This window comes from Bubalus bubalis, chromosome 20 (assembly GCF_019923935.1).
Source record: "Bubalus bubalis isolate 160015118507 breed Murrah chromosome 20, NDDB_SH_1, whole genome shotgun sequence".
In the NCBI taxonomy this organism is placed as follows: domain Eukaryota; kingdom Metazoa; phylum Chordata; class Mammalia; order Artiodactyla; family Bovidae; genus Bubalus; species Bubalus bubalis.
In genome coordinates this window covers 15,555,506-15,569,438 of record NC_059176.1, presented here as the reverse complement: position 1 = coordinate 15,569,438, position 13,933 = coordinate 15,555,506, and the positions used below count along the sequence as shown (strand labels likewise).

The 13,933-nt window shown below is 36.3% G+C and overlaps 1 protein-coding gene across 4 annotated transcripts in view; it reads left to right on the top strand.

Moving 5' to 3' along the window:
• TOGARAM1 (TOG array regulator of axonemal microtubules 1) overlaps positions 1 to 13,933 on the top strand; it is a 79,732-nt gene that overhangs the window by 20,657 nt on the left and 45,142 nt on the right. For all 4 annotated transcript variants that reach the window (XM_025271419.3, XM_025271420.3, XM_025271418.3 and 1 more), the window contains 3 exons: positions 5,526 to 5,816; positions 7,300 to 7,562; positions 11,145 to 11,377. In XM_025271419.3, coding sequence (XP_025127204.3) covers positions 5,526 to 5,816; positions 7,300 to 7,562; positions 11,145 to 11,377 — 787 coding nt within the window. The remainder of the gene's footprint in view (positions 1 to 5,525; positions 5,817 to 7,299; positions 7,563 to 11,144; positions 11,378 to 13,933) is intronic.

Below are 13,933 nucleotides of genomic sequence, written 5' to 3'. Positions count from 1 at the left end.
ATGATATAAGCCATACATACATGGCTTCTCTTGTGGCTCAGATGGTAAAGCATCTGCCTGCAATGCAGGAGACCCAGGTTCGATCCCAGGGTGGAAAAGATCCCCTGGAGAAGGAAATGGCAACCCACTTCAGTATTCTTGCCTAGAGAATTCCATGGACAGAGGAGCCTGGGGACTACAGTTCATGGGATCACTAAGATTGGACAAGACTGAGTGACTAACGCATACATAGTCATTTATGTCTTCAGAAAAATGTTTTATTTGTTATATAATAAGCTAGGTCTGTTGTCTTGGAAACTTCAAAAAGATAGAAGAAAATTTGAGGGAACCTCTGAAAAAATTACAGATTGCCTTTTTTAAAGTTGAAGTGTAGTTGATTTACAATATTATTTAAGTTACAAGTGTACAATGTAGTGATTCACAATTTTTAAAGTTATATCCCATTTATAGTTATTATAAAATATTGGCTATATTCTTTGTGTTGTAAAATATATCCTTGTAGCTTATTTATATATAATAGTTTTATATCTTATCTCTTATTTTATATCCTATCTCTTATTCCCCTAACCCTATATTGCCCCTCCCCCCACCCCTCTCCCTACTTGTAATCATTAGTTTGTTCTCTATATGTGTGAGTCTGATTTTTTTTTTTATTATCTTCACTAGTTTGTTGTATTTTTTAGATTGATATATGTGATACATATTGTTGCTTTTCAGTCGCTGAGTGTCTGACTCTTTGCAACCTCATGGACTGCAGCATGCCAGGCTCATCTGTCCTTCACTGTCTCACGGAGTTTGCTCAGATTCATGTCCATTGAGTCAGTGATGCCTCCAACCATCTCATCCTCTGCTGCCCCTTCTCCTCCTGCCTTCAGTCTTTCCCAGCATCAGAGTCTTTTCCAATGAGTTGGCTCTACACATCAGGTGGCCAAAGTATTGGAGCTTCAGCTTCAGCAACAGTCCTTCCAATGAATATTTAGAGTTGATTTCCTTTAGGATTAACTAGTTTGATCTCCTTGCAGTCAAAGGGACTCTCAAGAGTCTTCTCCAGCACCAGAATTCGAAAGCCTCAGTTCTTTGGTGCTCAGCCTTCTTGATAGTCCAGCTGTCACATCTGTACATGACTGTACTTTTGACTGTATGGACCTTTGTCAGCAAAGTGATGTCTCTGTCATTTCTGCTTCAGCCCATCTGCTTCATTCTTCTGGAGCTATTAGTAATTGCCATTTGTTCTTTCTCAGTAGCATATTGGATACCTTCCAACCTAGAGGGCTCATCTTCCAGTGTCGTATCTTTTTGCCTTTTCATGCTTTTCACGGGGTTCTTGCAGCAAGAATACTGGAGTGGGTTGCCATTCTTTCCTCCAGTGGACCACGTTTTGTCAGAACTCTTCACTATGACCATTCTGTCTTGGGTGGTTTTGCACAGCACAGCTCACAGCTTCATTGAGTTACGCAAGCCCCTTTGCCACAACAAGGCTGCGGTCCATGAAGGGGGTAATATCAAATAGTATTTATTTTTCTGTCTCACTTACTTCAGTTAGCATAATATAGCCTCCAAATTCATCCATGTTGCGCCAAATGGCAAACTTTTATTTTGTTTTATGGCTGAGTAGTATTCCACTGTTAATATACACCACATCTTCTTTAACAATTCATCTGTTGAGGGACACTTAGGTTGCTTCCATATCTTGGCTATTGTGAATTACGCTGCAGTGGACACTGGGGTGCATGTATCGTTTTGAATTAGTGTTGTGGGTTTTTTTTTCCCAGTATATACCCAGGAATGGAATTGCTGGGTCATATTATGGTGCTGTTTGTAGTTTTTTGAGAGACCTCTGTACTGTTTTCCTCAGTGGCTGCACCAATTTACGTTCCCACCAACATTGTCTGAGGGTACCTTTTTCTTCACATCCCTGCCAACATTTGTTATTTGTGTACTTTTGATGATAGCCATTCTGACAGGGGTGGGGTTACATGTCCTTGTGGTTTTGATGTGCATTTCCTTGACGTTAGCAGAGGCTTCCGAGGAGGCTCAGTGGTAAAGAGTGCACCTGCCAAGGCAGGAGGTGCAGGATGTGAGGGTTCAATCCCTGGGTCAGGTAGATCCCCTGGAGGAGGAAACGTCCACCCACTCCAGTATGCTTGCCTGGGGAACCCTGTGGACAGAAGAGCCTGGAGGGCTACAGTCCATAGAGTTGCAGAGTTGGACATGACTGAAGTGACTTAGCATACAGCACAGTTTTCATTCCGTTGGTGGTTTACTTTTCTGTACAAAGGCTTGGGAGTCTCATTTGTTTATTTTTGCTTTTATTTCCTATTTTTTAGGAGATAGATTAAAAAAAATACAGCTGCGATTTATGTCAAAGTGTATTTTGTCTATGTTTTCTATTAGGAATTTTATAGTACATGGTCTTACATTTAGGTCTTCCATCCATTTTGAGTTTATATTTTGTATATAGTGTTAGAAAAATGTCCTAATCTCGTTCTTTTACATGTAACTGTCCAGTTTTCTTAGCACTACAATTCCCCCAGCTCTGTTCTTCTCTCTCAATATTGATTTGGTTATTTGGGGTTTTCTGTGTTTCCATACAAATTAAAAATTTTTTGTTGTGGTTCTGTGAAAAATGCCATCGGTCTGTTGATAGGGATTGCCCTGAATCTGTAGATTACCTTGGGTAGTGTGGTCATTTTAACAATCTTAATTCTTCCGATCTAAGAACACAGTATATCCTTCCATCTATTTGTGTCATCTTTAATTTCTTTCATCATTGTCTGATCATGTTACAAGTATGGGTCTTTTGCCTCCTTAGGTAAGTTTATTTCTAGGTATTTTTTTCTCTTTGATGCGATAGTATATGAGATTGTTGCCTTTTTTTTTCTCTTTCTGATAGTTTTGTTTTATTTTTCACTGTGCCACACGACTTGTGTAATCTTAGTTCCCCAACTGGGGATTGAACCCAGACCCTTGACATTGAAAGCACAGAGTCCTAACCACTGAACTGCCAGGGAATTCCCTGATAGTTTGTTGTTATTGTATAGAATTACAATGGATTTCTGTATATTTTATATCCTGCAACTTTACTGAATTCATTGATGATTACTAGTAGTTTTCTGGTAGTGTCTCTAGGATTTTCTATATGTAGTATCATGTCATCTGCAAACAGTGACAGTTTTACTTCTCCCATTCCAGTTTGGATTCTTTTTATTTCTTTTCCTTCTCTGATTGCTGTGGCTAAGACTTCAAATACTATGTTGAATAAAAGTGGTGAGAGTATGTATCTATGTCTTGTTCCTCATCTTAGAGAAAATGTTTTCAGCTTTTCACCATTGAGTATGGTGTTAGCTGTGTGTTTATTATATGTGGCCTTCATTAGGTTCAGATATGTTTCCCCTGTGACCACTTTCTGGAGAGGTTTTATTATACATGGATGTTGAGTTTTATTAAGAGCTTTTTCTGCATCTGTTGATATGATCGTATGATTTTTATTCTTCAATTTATTAATGTGGTATATATCACATTGATTTATAGATACTGAAAAATTCTTGCATCTCTGGCATAAATGCATTTGATCATGGTGTAGGAACCTTTTAATGTATTGTTGGACTTGGTTTGCTAGTGTTTTGTTGAGGATTTTTACATCTATGTTCATAAGTGATATTGGCCTGCAGTTTTCTTTTTTGTGTGATGTTTTCCTCTGGATATGATATCAGAGTGCTGTGGTCCTCATAAAATGAGTATGGAAGTGTTCCTTCCTCTGTAATTTTTTTTTGAATAGTTTGACAAGGATAGGTAATTGATAAAATTCACCTGTGAAAGTCATCTGCTCCTGGACTTTTGTTTGTTAGGAGTTTTAAAATTACTGATTCTATTTCATTACCAGTAATTGGTCTGTTCATATTTTCTGTTTTTCTCCTGGTTTAGTCTTGGAAGGTGTAGCTTTCTAAGCAGATAAAACATGGTGTAATATAGTGGTTTAGAGCAAAGGATTGGAGCCAGGGACCCTGAGTTTGATAATTTCCTTAGTATTTCCTTACTTAGTATTCCTAACTCTGTCCTTTTTTTTAAATCTATAAAATAGGAATGGTACCTACCCCACAGAATTGTTGTGAAGATTAAATTAGTTAATACATAGAAAATACTTGGAACACCCCCTGACACATGAATATTAGCTCAATAAAGATTAGTTCTCATCATTGCCATCATAGTTTTCATCATTATTACCATTTTTGGATTATCTATATAAAAAATCCAGAAGGATATACAGAAAACTATTAAAATAATAAATGATTTAGCAAGGTTGCTAGATATAAAAGCCAAATGGAAAGGTGAGTAAAGTTCCCAGTTACCAGGAATATTCAGAAAATGATTTTTAAGAAAGAAATTACAGTATCAACAAAATTTGTAAGTATATGGAGGCCTAAGAAAAGACATTCATTATGAAAACTAAAATACTTTTTTGAGAGACATAAAAGAAGGCCTGAATAAATTAAAAGAGATCGTGCATTTTTTGTGTGTGATCCTGTATTTTTAAACAAGGAAACTCAATTTCATTTCTATCAAAATCTCAACAGGATCTTTAATGGAGCATGGCAAGCTAACCCCAAAATTCATGTGAAAGAACACAGGACCAAGGATGACCTAGATAATTCTAAAGAGGATCAAAATGGAAGGAGACAGGATGATGACTGTAGTTAACACTGCTGTGTGGCATAGAGAAAAGTTGTTAGAAGAATAAATTCTAAGAGTTCTCATCACAAGGAGAAGGCTCTTTTTCCTTTTTTCTTTTCTTTTTATTTTATCTATGTCAGAAGGTGTTAGCTGAACCTGTCCTGTTAATCATTTCACTATCCATATACTTTTCACTCTCTATATATGCTGAAGCTGAAGCGTCGATACTTTGGCCACTTAATGGAAAGAGCTGATTCATTGGAAAACGTCCTGATGCTGGGAAAGATTGAGGGCAGGAGGAGAAGGGAGTGACAGAGGATGACATGGTTGGATGGCATCATCGACTCAATGGACATGAGTTTGAGCAAACTCCCAAGAGACTGTGAAGGACAGAAAAGCCTAGCACACTGCAGCCCATGGGTTGAGAGTCAGAGATGACTTACAGACTAAACAACTACTATATGTATATCAAACCATCATGGTGTATAATGTATGTCAGCCATCTCACAAAACTGGAAAAAAAAATGGAAAGAGACTTATCAGTGTGAGGATAAATAAAGCATTGTGGTACTACTGTAGAAACAGAAAAAAAGATTAATGGAACCCATAAGAAGCACCTAAGAATAGACTCAAATATACATATGGGAGATTTAGAGATGAAAGGGAAAGAGTGGATGGCTCAAAAAGTGGCACTGGGAGAATTACACTATCTCTATAGAAGAAAGTTAAATTAGGTTTTTACCTGCAAAAGTATGGATGCCAGATAGGATTAAAAACCTGGATGTGAAAAGCAAAAAAACTTAAAATTAGAAGATGTGTATAAATAAATAATATTCTCTTTTGTCTTATTACAGTTTGTGCTAGCCTATGTTTTGGTAGTAAGACACAGCAGACATTTGGTAGTCACACAGAGCGTTCGTCATACTCTGGTCCAAATTCAAGTTCAGGAGCTGTTCTTCTTCCATCCTGTCCTCTCTCGTCACCTCGAACTAGTCCAAAGCACACGTCTCTTACTGTGTCTCCAAAGAAGTCTCAAGATAATTCCGTTAATTTCTCAAGTTCCTGGCCTCTTAAAAGCTTTGAAGGGCTTCCAAAGCCAAGTCCACAGAAAAAGCTTGTCAGCCAAAAATCGTCTGATCCTACAGGTATATATGATGGTAAAAATTAATACTTTGTTCAAATATTTGTATGTTTGAATAATTATTTGAAGTTAGGGTTGTCAGATCTTTAAAAGTAAATTGCATTTTATTTCTCTAAATTAGTAAATATTTAGCAAAATATTAATGGAATGTTCAATAGATCAAATGTATAATATAAAATTCAGTTTAAATTGTCATTTCTTTTTTTTTCTTGTATTGCCACTTCAGAATCCTTTTGTAGAACTAAATAATAGTGCTTTATAATGGACATGAATATGAACAGTCTGAGAGCCTACAAACAACTTTTAGCTTTACAAACATAAAATATTGTTCATATCTTTACCTCAGTGTCTAGTATCAACATTTATTGAATGTTACTATCAAAATTATTTTGATGGGTTTTCTGCTGTTTGTTGGGCTTCCCAGGTGGCTGAGTGGTAAAGACTGCCTGTCAGTGCAGGAGACACAAGAGATGCGTGTTCAGGAACATCTCCTGGAGTAGGAAATGGCAACCCACTCCAGTATTCTTGCCTAGAAAATTCCATGGACAGAGGAGCCTGACAGGCTCCATGGTGTTACAAAGTGTCAAACATGACTGAGCGACTGAGCACACATACACTACTGTTGTTATCAACTAAAATATCCTTAACAATAGCCCACACCAAAATCATAATATTAGCATGTATGTTTATTCAAGACAGATTCAGTTTCAGAAAGTCTGTGAAAGGTGAGTCCCATGTCCCAAATGCTTCCCTAACCCCAGCCCCTATGGTCAAATATTTCACCTTTAAACTACCCCACAGCACGAATCTTCCAGTTTACAACCATAACATCAGTTTATTGCATAGTCAGCCAAATTTATTACTTTCTTTTAGCATTGAGCCTTCATTTTCTTCTGTTAATTTTTTTCTGTATTTGTCTTTCCTCCAAAATCAAATACTGTATTGAAAGCTGAAATATTGTTTAACTTGTTCTCCTTAGTGCCCAGTGTTACTGCTTTGCACATAGTAGTCGTTCAAGTGTGCTTACATCAAGTGTTTCTTAGATCAAGCCAGATCATTAACGTTCCTAGGTTATTGTGGACTTTACTATACAAATATTAATCCTGGTGATACGTATGAAGATAGACATTTCAGGAAGTTCCCTGGCAGTCCTGTGATTAGAACTGTGAGCTTTCACTGCTGAGAGCCTGGATTCAATCCCTGTTTGGGGACCTAAGATCCTACAGGCTGAGCAGCATGGCCAAAAAAAAAATTCACTTGGTATATAATATTTGTATTTCATATGAAAGGATTCTGGTTGGTCCATTTTTGTTATATTTGTTAGGGAACAATTTTTTTTTTTAATCTCAAGTAGCAATCTTTATTTCTAATATAGTGTGCTTTTTAATTTAAAAACAACTAATCCTAAACACTTGTGATTTAATGCTAACTTGTTTTCCAATTTGAAGTTGAAAAAAGAAAAGAAGTAATGTGTCTTTTCCATGCAGGAGAAAATTCTCAAGAGAAACCTCCTCAAGTTCAACTTACTCCTGCTTTGGTGAGATCACCATCTTCCCGACGAGGCTTAAATGGGACCAAACCTGTACCTCCCATTCCACGGGGAATCAGCCTTTTGCCTGATAAAGCTGATCTAAGCACAGTGGGACCCAAAAAGAAAGAGCCTGATGACATTTGGAAGAGTGAAAAAGATAATCTTACAGTTGATCTTTCAGAATTAAATATCAGGGATAAAGATTTAGATCAAGAAGAGGTTAGAACCAAATGCTTTCAATAATTTCTAAATGCTTGTAGTTGTTTATAATATAATAGTTTTCATTTAAGGAAAAATCAAGTACTTTGAATCGCATAACATCTTGTCTTACTTATAAAAATATTTTACGTGTTTGCAGTAGAAAACATGGAAACTATAGTGAAGTATTAGGAAGAAAATTTATCACACTAAATTACACTACCCTGAATAGTTTATCATTAACACACTAATGTCTTTCCTTCCAATATTTCTCCTGTATATATATTATTCCTTTTAAAATCAAAAATACAAATAATACGGCAATACAGCTATGCACTAAGCCCCCCCCAAAATGAACAATTTGTCATATTTTTCCTAAATGAAAAATAATGAGACATAACGTAGTTCCCTCCCCAATCCAGTTTCTCTTTCCTCTTCACCAGAGACAACCACTATTACCATTAATTTGTGTTTTATGTATGTATATACTTTTTATGTTAATATAGTAATATTTGATGCATTTATTTATAGTATATTCCTACACATTACAATGTATATAATATATATTACAATATATATAATATATAGTATCTCTGTATATTGTAATGTACAGTATATATAATGGATGAGCTTCCCAGGTGCCACTAGTGGTAAAGAACCCACCTGTCAATGCAGGAGACATAAGAGACGCAGGTTCGATCCCTGGGTCAGAAAGATCCCCTGGAATAGGGCACAGCAACCCATTCCAGTATTTTTGCCTGGAAAATCCCATGGACAGAGGAGCCTGCTGGGCTACGGTCCATAGGGTCACAAAGAGTCATACACATCTGAAGTGACTTAAGCACACATACACGTGAAACTGTAATAGAGAAATTTAGCACACGCACACTCATATAATTGATTTTGGCTTATTCCTCATCTTTTGCTATTGTAAACAATGCTGCAGTAAACATTCTTGAGCATATCCCTTGTGCATACATACAAGTTATGGAATTGAGATCATATTTTATATTCATCTTTGAATCCTAGATAACTCCATTTGTACTATAAAAATGTATTGCCAGCATGAGAACTATGCATATTAATTATGCCAGAGAAGGAATGTGGTTGCTATATTACTTTGGATTCAGAGCACTGTTTCCACAGATGCTTCCTTTTTATCATTTCAGTTTGTCTGATATCAGGCTTAAAAGTGTTTTACATTAAATATGTAAACTAAAACAGCCAATGATGATATTTGATGGTCTTATTATGGTCTTAGTTTAGCCCATCTTTAAGATCTGAGGCATCAGTACTAATAGTTGACTAAAAAAAAAAAATTAATGCATATTTATTTAAAAAGCTAACATTAAGCCTGTATAAAACTGACTTCTAAAGAACCAAAACTGGTTCTTAATGAACTGCTCATTCCAGCTTCTAACTGCTTGTTAAGTTTTTCCTTGTTTTTTTCCTTTTCTTTTTGTTTTTCCTGTTATATTCCAATGGTACTAGAAATGGAATTTATTTATAGAAAAGAACCTTATAGAAGAGGTACTTTTTTTTAATTAATTTATTTTAACTGGAGAATAATGACAATATTGTGATGGTTTTAAAAAGACACTTTCCTAGCTCATAAATTTCATCTGATCCTACATATCTTTGTATTACTTTTTATGATAACTTAAAAATAATCCTTTTAGTGGGTAATTGAAGAGGTAATTTCTTTTTTATAATTAGTACATATAAACAGATCTGCTACTGCTGCTGCTAAGTCGCTTCAGTTGTGTCCGACTCTGTGTGACCCCATAGACAGCAGCCCACTAGGCTCCCCCATCCCTGGGATTCTCCAGGCAAGAACACTGGAGTGGGTTGCCATTTTCTTCTCCAGCGCATGAAAGTAAAAAGTGAAAGTGAAGTCGCTCAGTCATGTCCAACTCTTCGCGACCCCATGGACTACAGCCCACCAGGCTCCTCCATCCATGGGATTTTCCAGGCAAGAGTACTGAAGTGGGGTGCCATCACCTTCTCCAAAACAGATATTACTATTTTTAAATATTCAACCTTCCAAGGACTTACTAGGGAAGTGGCCATACTTAATCAAAATGTAAGCAAAATATAATTTATGTATATTTCTGAGTTCCTTAATTTGTTCAAGGTTCTGTTCCCAAATTTAATATATATGTTATGAAGATTTCTCTTACCTTGGATATGGGCTGGAAGAAGCATAAGCTGGAATCAAGATTGCCAGGAGAAATATCAATAACCTAAGATATGCAGATGATACCCCCCTTACGGCAAAAAGTGAAGAGGAACTAAAAAGCCTCTTGATGAAAGTGAAAGAGGAGAGTGAAAAAATTGGCTTAAAGCTCAACATTCAGAAAACGAAGATCATGGCATCGGGTCCCATCACTTCATGGCAAATAGATGGAGAAACAGTAGAAACAGTGTCAGACCTTATTTTTGGGGGCTCCAAAATCATTGCAGATGGTGATTGCAGCCATGAAATTAAAAGATGCTTACTCCTTGGAAGGAAAGTTATGACCAACCTAGATAGCATATTAAAAAGCAGAGACATTACTTTGCCAACAGAGGTCTGTCTAGTCAAGGCTATGATTTTTCTAGTGGTCATGTATGGATGTGAGAGTTGGACTGTGAAGAAAGCTGAGTGCCGAAGAATTGATGCTTTTGAACTGTGGTGTTGGAGAAGACTCTTGAGAGTCCCTTGGACTGCAAGGAGATCCAACCGGTCCATTCTAAAGGAGATCAGTCCTGGATGTTCATTGGAAGGACTGATGCTAAAGCTGAAACTCCAGTACTTTGGCCACCTCATGCAAAGAGTTGACTCATTGGAAAAGACCCTGATGCTGGGAGGGATTGGGGGCAAGAGGAGAAGGGGACGACAGAGGATAAGATGGCTGGATGGCATCACTGACTCAATGGACATGAGTTTGAGTGAACTCCAGGAGTTGGTGATGGACAGGGAGACCTGGCGTGCTGTGATTCATGGGGTCGCAAAGAGTCGGACATGACTGAGCAACTGAACTGAACTGAACTGAATGCAGGTTTCTACTCTGCATTTTTGTAAATACTTTTCTTCAGAAGTTACATACACTGATCTATTATTCTCTGGACACTGGCAAGGTTGATGTAAGCTTCAAATTTGGAAAGCTGCTTACTTTTTCGCTAACCTTCTCATAGAACTATTAAATAGTTCTATTTAATAGAATGACACAGCACACTGTTGACCTAAATGCTAAAGAACTACACCCACATCAGCACACTTAGGTGACTCTCTAAGGTGACTTCAGCTGGGCTGTCTACCATCTGATTCAGTCATTCACTTTATGAACTGAATTTTTACAGTGTATTAGTCATTATACCCAGTGCTGAAAATAACATGATGAATAATATCTTGCAGTCCTTCCTCTTAAGGAACTTTTAGCCTAGGAGGTTGTTTATACATACCTGAGTACTAAGGTCTGTATTTATACAGATATGTTAACATCGGTCTTGTTAGTGTTAGATTGAAGAGTGGCTAGCTCGGTTTAGTTATTAGAGTTTTAAATCTAAGGATAACTTTTATTTATATAATTATTTTGTAAAGTTTTTTTTCTTTTTCCTTAGATGCAGAGCTCTCTTAGGTCCCTTCGTAATAGCGCAGCTAAGAAAAGAGCAAAACTGAGTGGCAGTACTTCTGATCTTGAAAGCCCAGATTCCGCCATGAAGCTTGACTTGACTGTGGATTCCCCATCTCGATCTTCCTCTCCAAATATCAGTTCCTACAGTGAAAGTGGAGTTTACAGCCAAGAATCCTTGACTTCTTCTCTGTCAACAACTCCCCAGGGGAAGAGAATAATGTATTTTATTTTTTGATGTGTTAAATGAATTTTAATCTATAATTTTTAATCTGAAGCTCTAATATCGTATTTTTTTTTAAACTTTGAAATTATTTAATTACTAGTTTTTAAAACATTAAAGTACAATTAAAAGACAACAGCAAAGTTTACAGATATTACCTTGCTTAGCCTTAGTTTGGGGTGTGGGAGGAGAGATAGAACACAACCCCAACTAAATTAATATAAAGCCTAGTCTCAAAGTTGCACTTGTTATTCTGCCTGTCTAAGATTTATCCTAATACTGTTTGTCCTTTAGCTCTTTTCTGTATCATTAACTCTTTGGCAATCGACTAATAGCTGATATTACTGCTTTTGTTTAAAACTCAGCACTAATTTCCTCTGATGTGGATAAACTCCACCCAGCCATTACCCAAATACTTCTTATTTTGTTATTCCATTACCTTGTGGGAATTTAGGACTCCATGCCATAGCTTTTGTGGCCCTCTTGGGAATTTCCTTACTACAATAGCGCTAGAATTAGAGTCCTGATCATTCTACGCCGACAGCATAGCACTTTGACAAACTTTTCCAGATTACCTCAATAACCTCTCAATCTTAAAAGAGTGATCCTACCTTGATTTTTGAAAATGTCTGTGACCCTATTCTAGGATTTGGGGGAATCCTTTCCCTCTTTATTTCATTTTAGTTATTTATTTTTTTAATTTTACTTTATATTGGACTATAGTTGATTTGCAGTGTTGTGTTAGTTTCAGGTGTATTCCTCTTTACTTTAGACAATAACCTAAGAGTAAAATTGTTAGGTCTTGGGTACATGGACATCTAACTTTTCAAATAACTGCTAAACAGTTTTCTAAGATGCTGCTGCAGTTTTATACTCCCATCAGCAATGTATGACAGTTTCAGTTGTTTCACATCCTTTATGACATTTGTTGTTGGTCTGTTTAATTTCATTTTCCTTTGATTTTATCCTATACCATGTATATATATGTTTGCTAGGTTGCTTCAGTTGTGTCCAACTGTTTGCGACCCTATGCCCACCAGGCTCCTCTGTCCATGGGATTCTCAAAGCAAGAATACTGGAGTGGGTTGTCATGCCCTCCTCCAGGGCATCTTCCCTACTAGGGATCCAGCCTGCATTTATTACATCTCCTACATTGGCAGGCGGGTTCTTTACCACTGTTGCCCCCTGGAAAGCCCATGTTTATATATAGCTATTGACATTAGAAGTAGATATTTAAAATTAAATTTAAATTATTTTCACTTAAGTAAACTAGAACCTCTAATAATGTAGGTAGAGATTACATATTTAAAGGAAAGATGGTGTTCTCTGAACATTAATGTGAAAGGGTATTTTATTTCAGCAGTACATAGAATTAAACCAAATTTTTGTGTCCGTTGTGAAAGGTTTGTCTCATCCCAGATTTTCTTCCCCATATTTTTTAATTTCAGTAGCAGCTTATTTTGCATTTGGAAATTTTTTCTTACTGGAAATTCCTTTGTTGTAATTACCTGGGTAGAATAATGTAATAGATTTACAGAATGAATTTGGAATGGCTGTGTGGGCTGGTGAAGTTACCAGACATTTAAAATATATACATTTATCTTTTAGACCTAAAGTTTTTCCTTTATCTTCCAAGGATGTGAAATTTTATATTACATACTCTTACAGTTTCAAGGTTCTGTAAGTAATCTAGAACACAATTGGGAAGGAAAGTTCATTTTTATATTACAGCATTTAGAATTTACTATTCCTGATGTTGTCTCATTGGATTATCTCTTCAGATATTGAACTCTATGTAAAAGGAGTTCAGTATACCCTCAGTTATGGACTGAATTATCTTTAATGAATTTACTATTTCTACATTTAATTTTATTAGTTTAAGAGCAGTAATTCTCAACCTGCTTACATCCTGCCTTAAGAATCATTGCCAAAGAAAGTCACTACTACTGACTACAGGGCTTTCATCCTTAATGTAGATTGGGAAGGAAAAATTATTGAGAAACACTTTTCTACAGAATGAAATACTTTCTTTCATCCAAGTCCAATATACCCAGTATAATGTAAATTGACAGTCAATGCAATCAATGTAAATTGACAGTCATCTAATCTAGAGTAATTATTCTTAAAATTTTTAGCATTGATTTCTCACTAGGCCAATTAAGAAATATGCCTGCCCACCTACAAAAATTGTACTTCTTTGTAAAATCTCTTCTTTATAATATCCATCACTAACTTATTGGCGTACTAGCTCTTACTGATTTTAAACAGTTCCCTTATCTACAGACAATATTCTTCAGTTTGATTTCTTTGTGAAACAAGGCCTATTGGCCTTTTTAAAGTCAAAGAATAGCAAAAACTAGTCCAGGAAGAAAGCACACATTTGCTAAATTCACTTGTTGCTGATCTCTTATTTATTATAAAGTCCCTATTTTTATATTATATATGAAGGTAGATAATATATTAGATAACTGGAATCATTTGGCTTAGTTCTGGAATGATCAGGTTTGGATCAGGTTTCCCCCCTGCCCACTGCCGCCAACACACACACGCAAAGA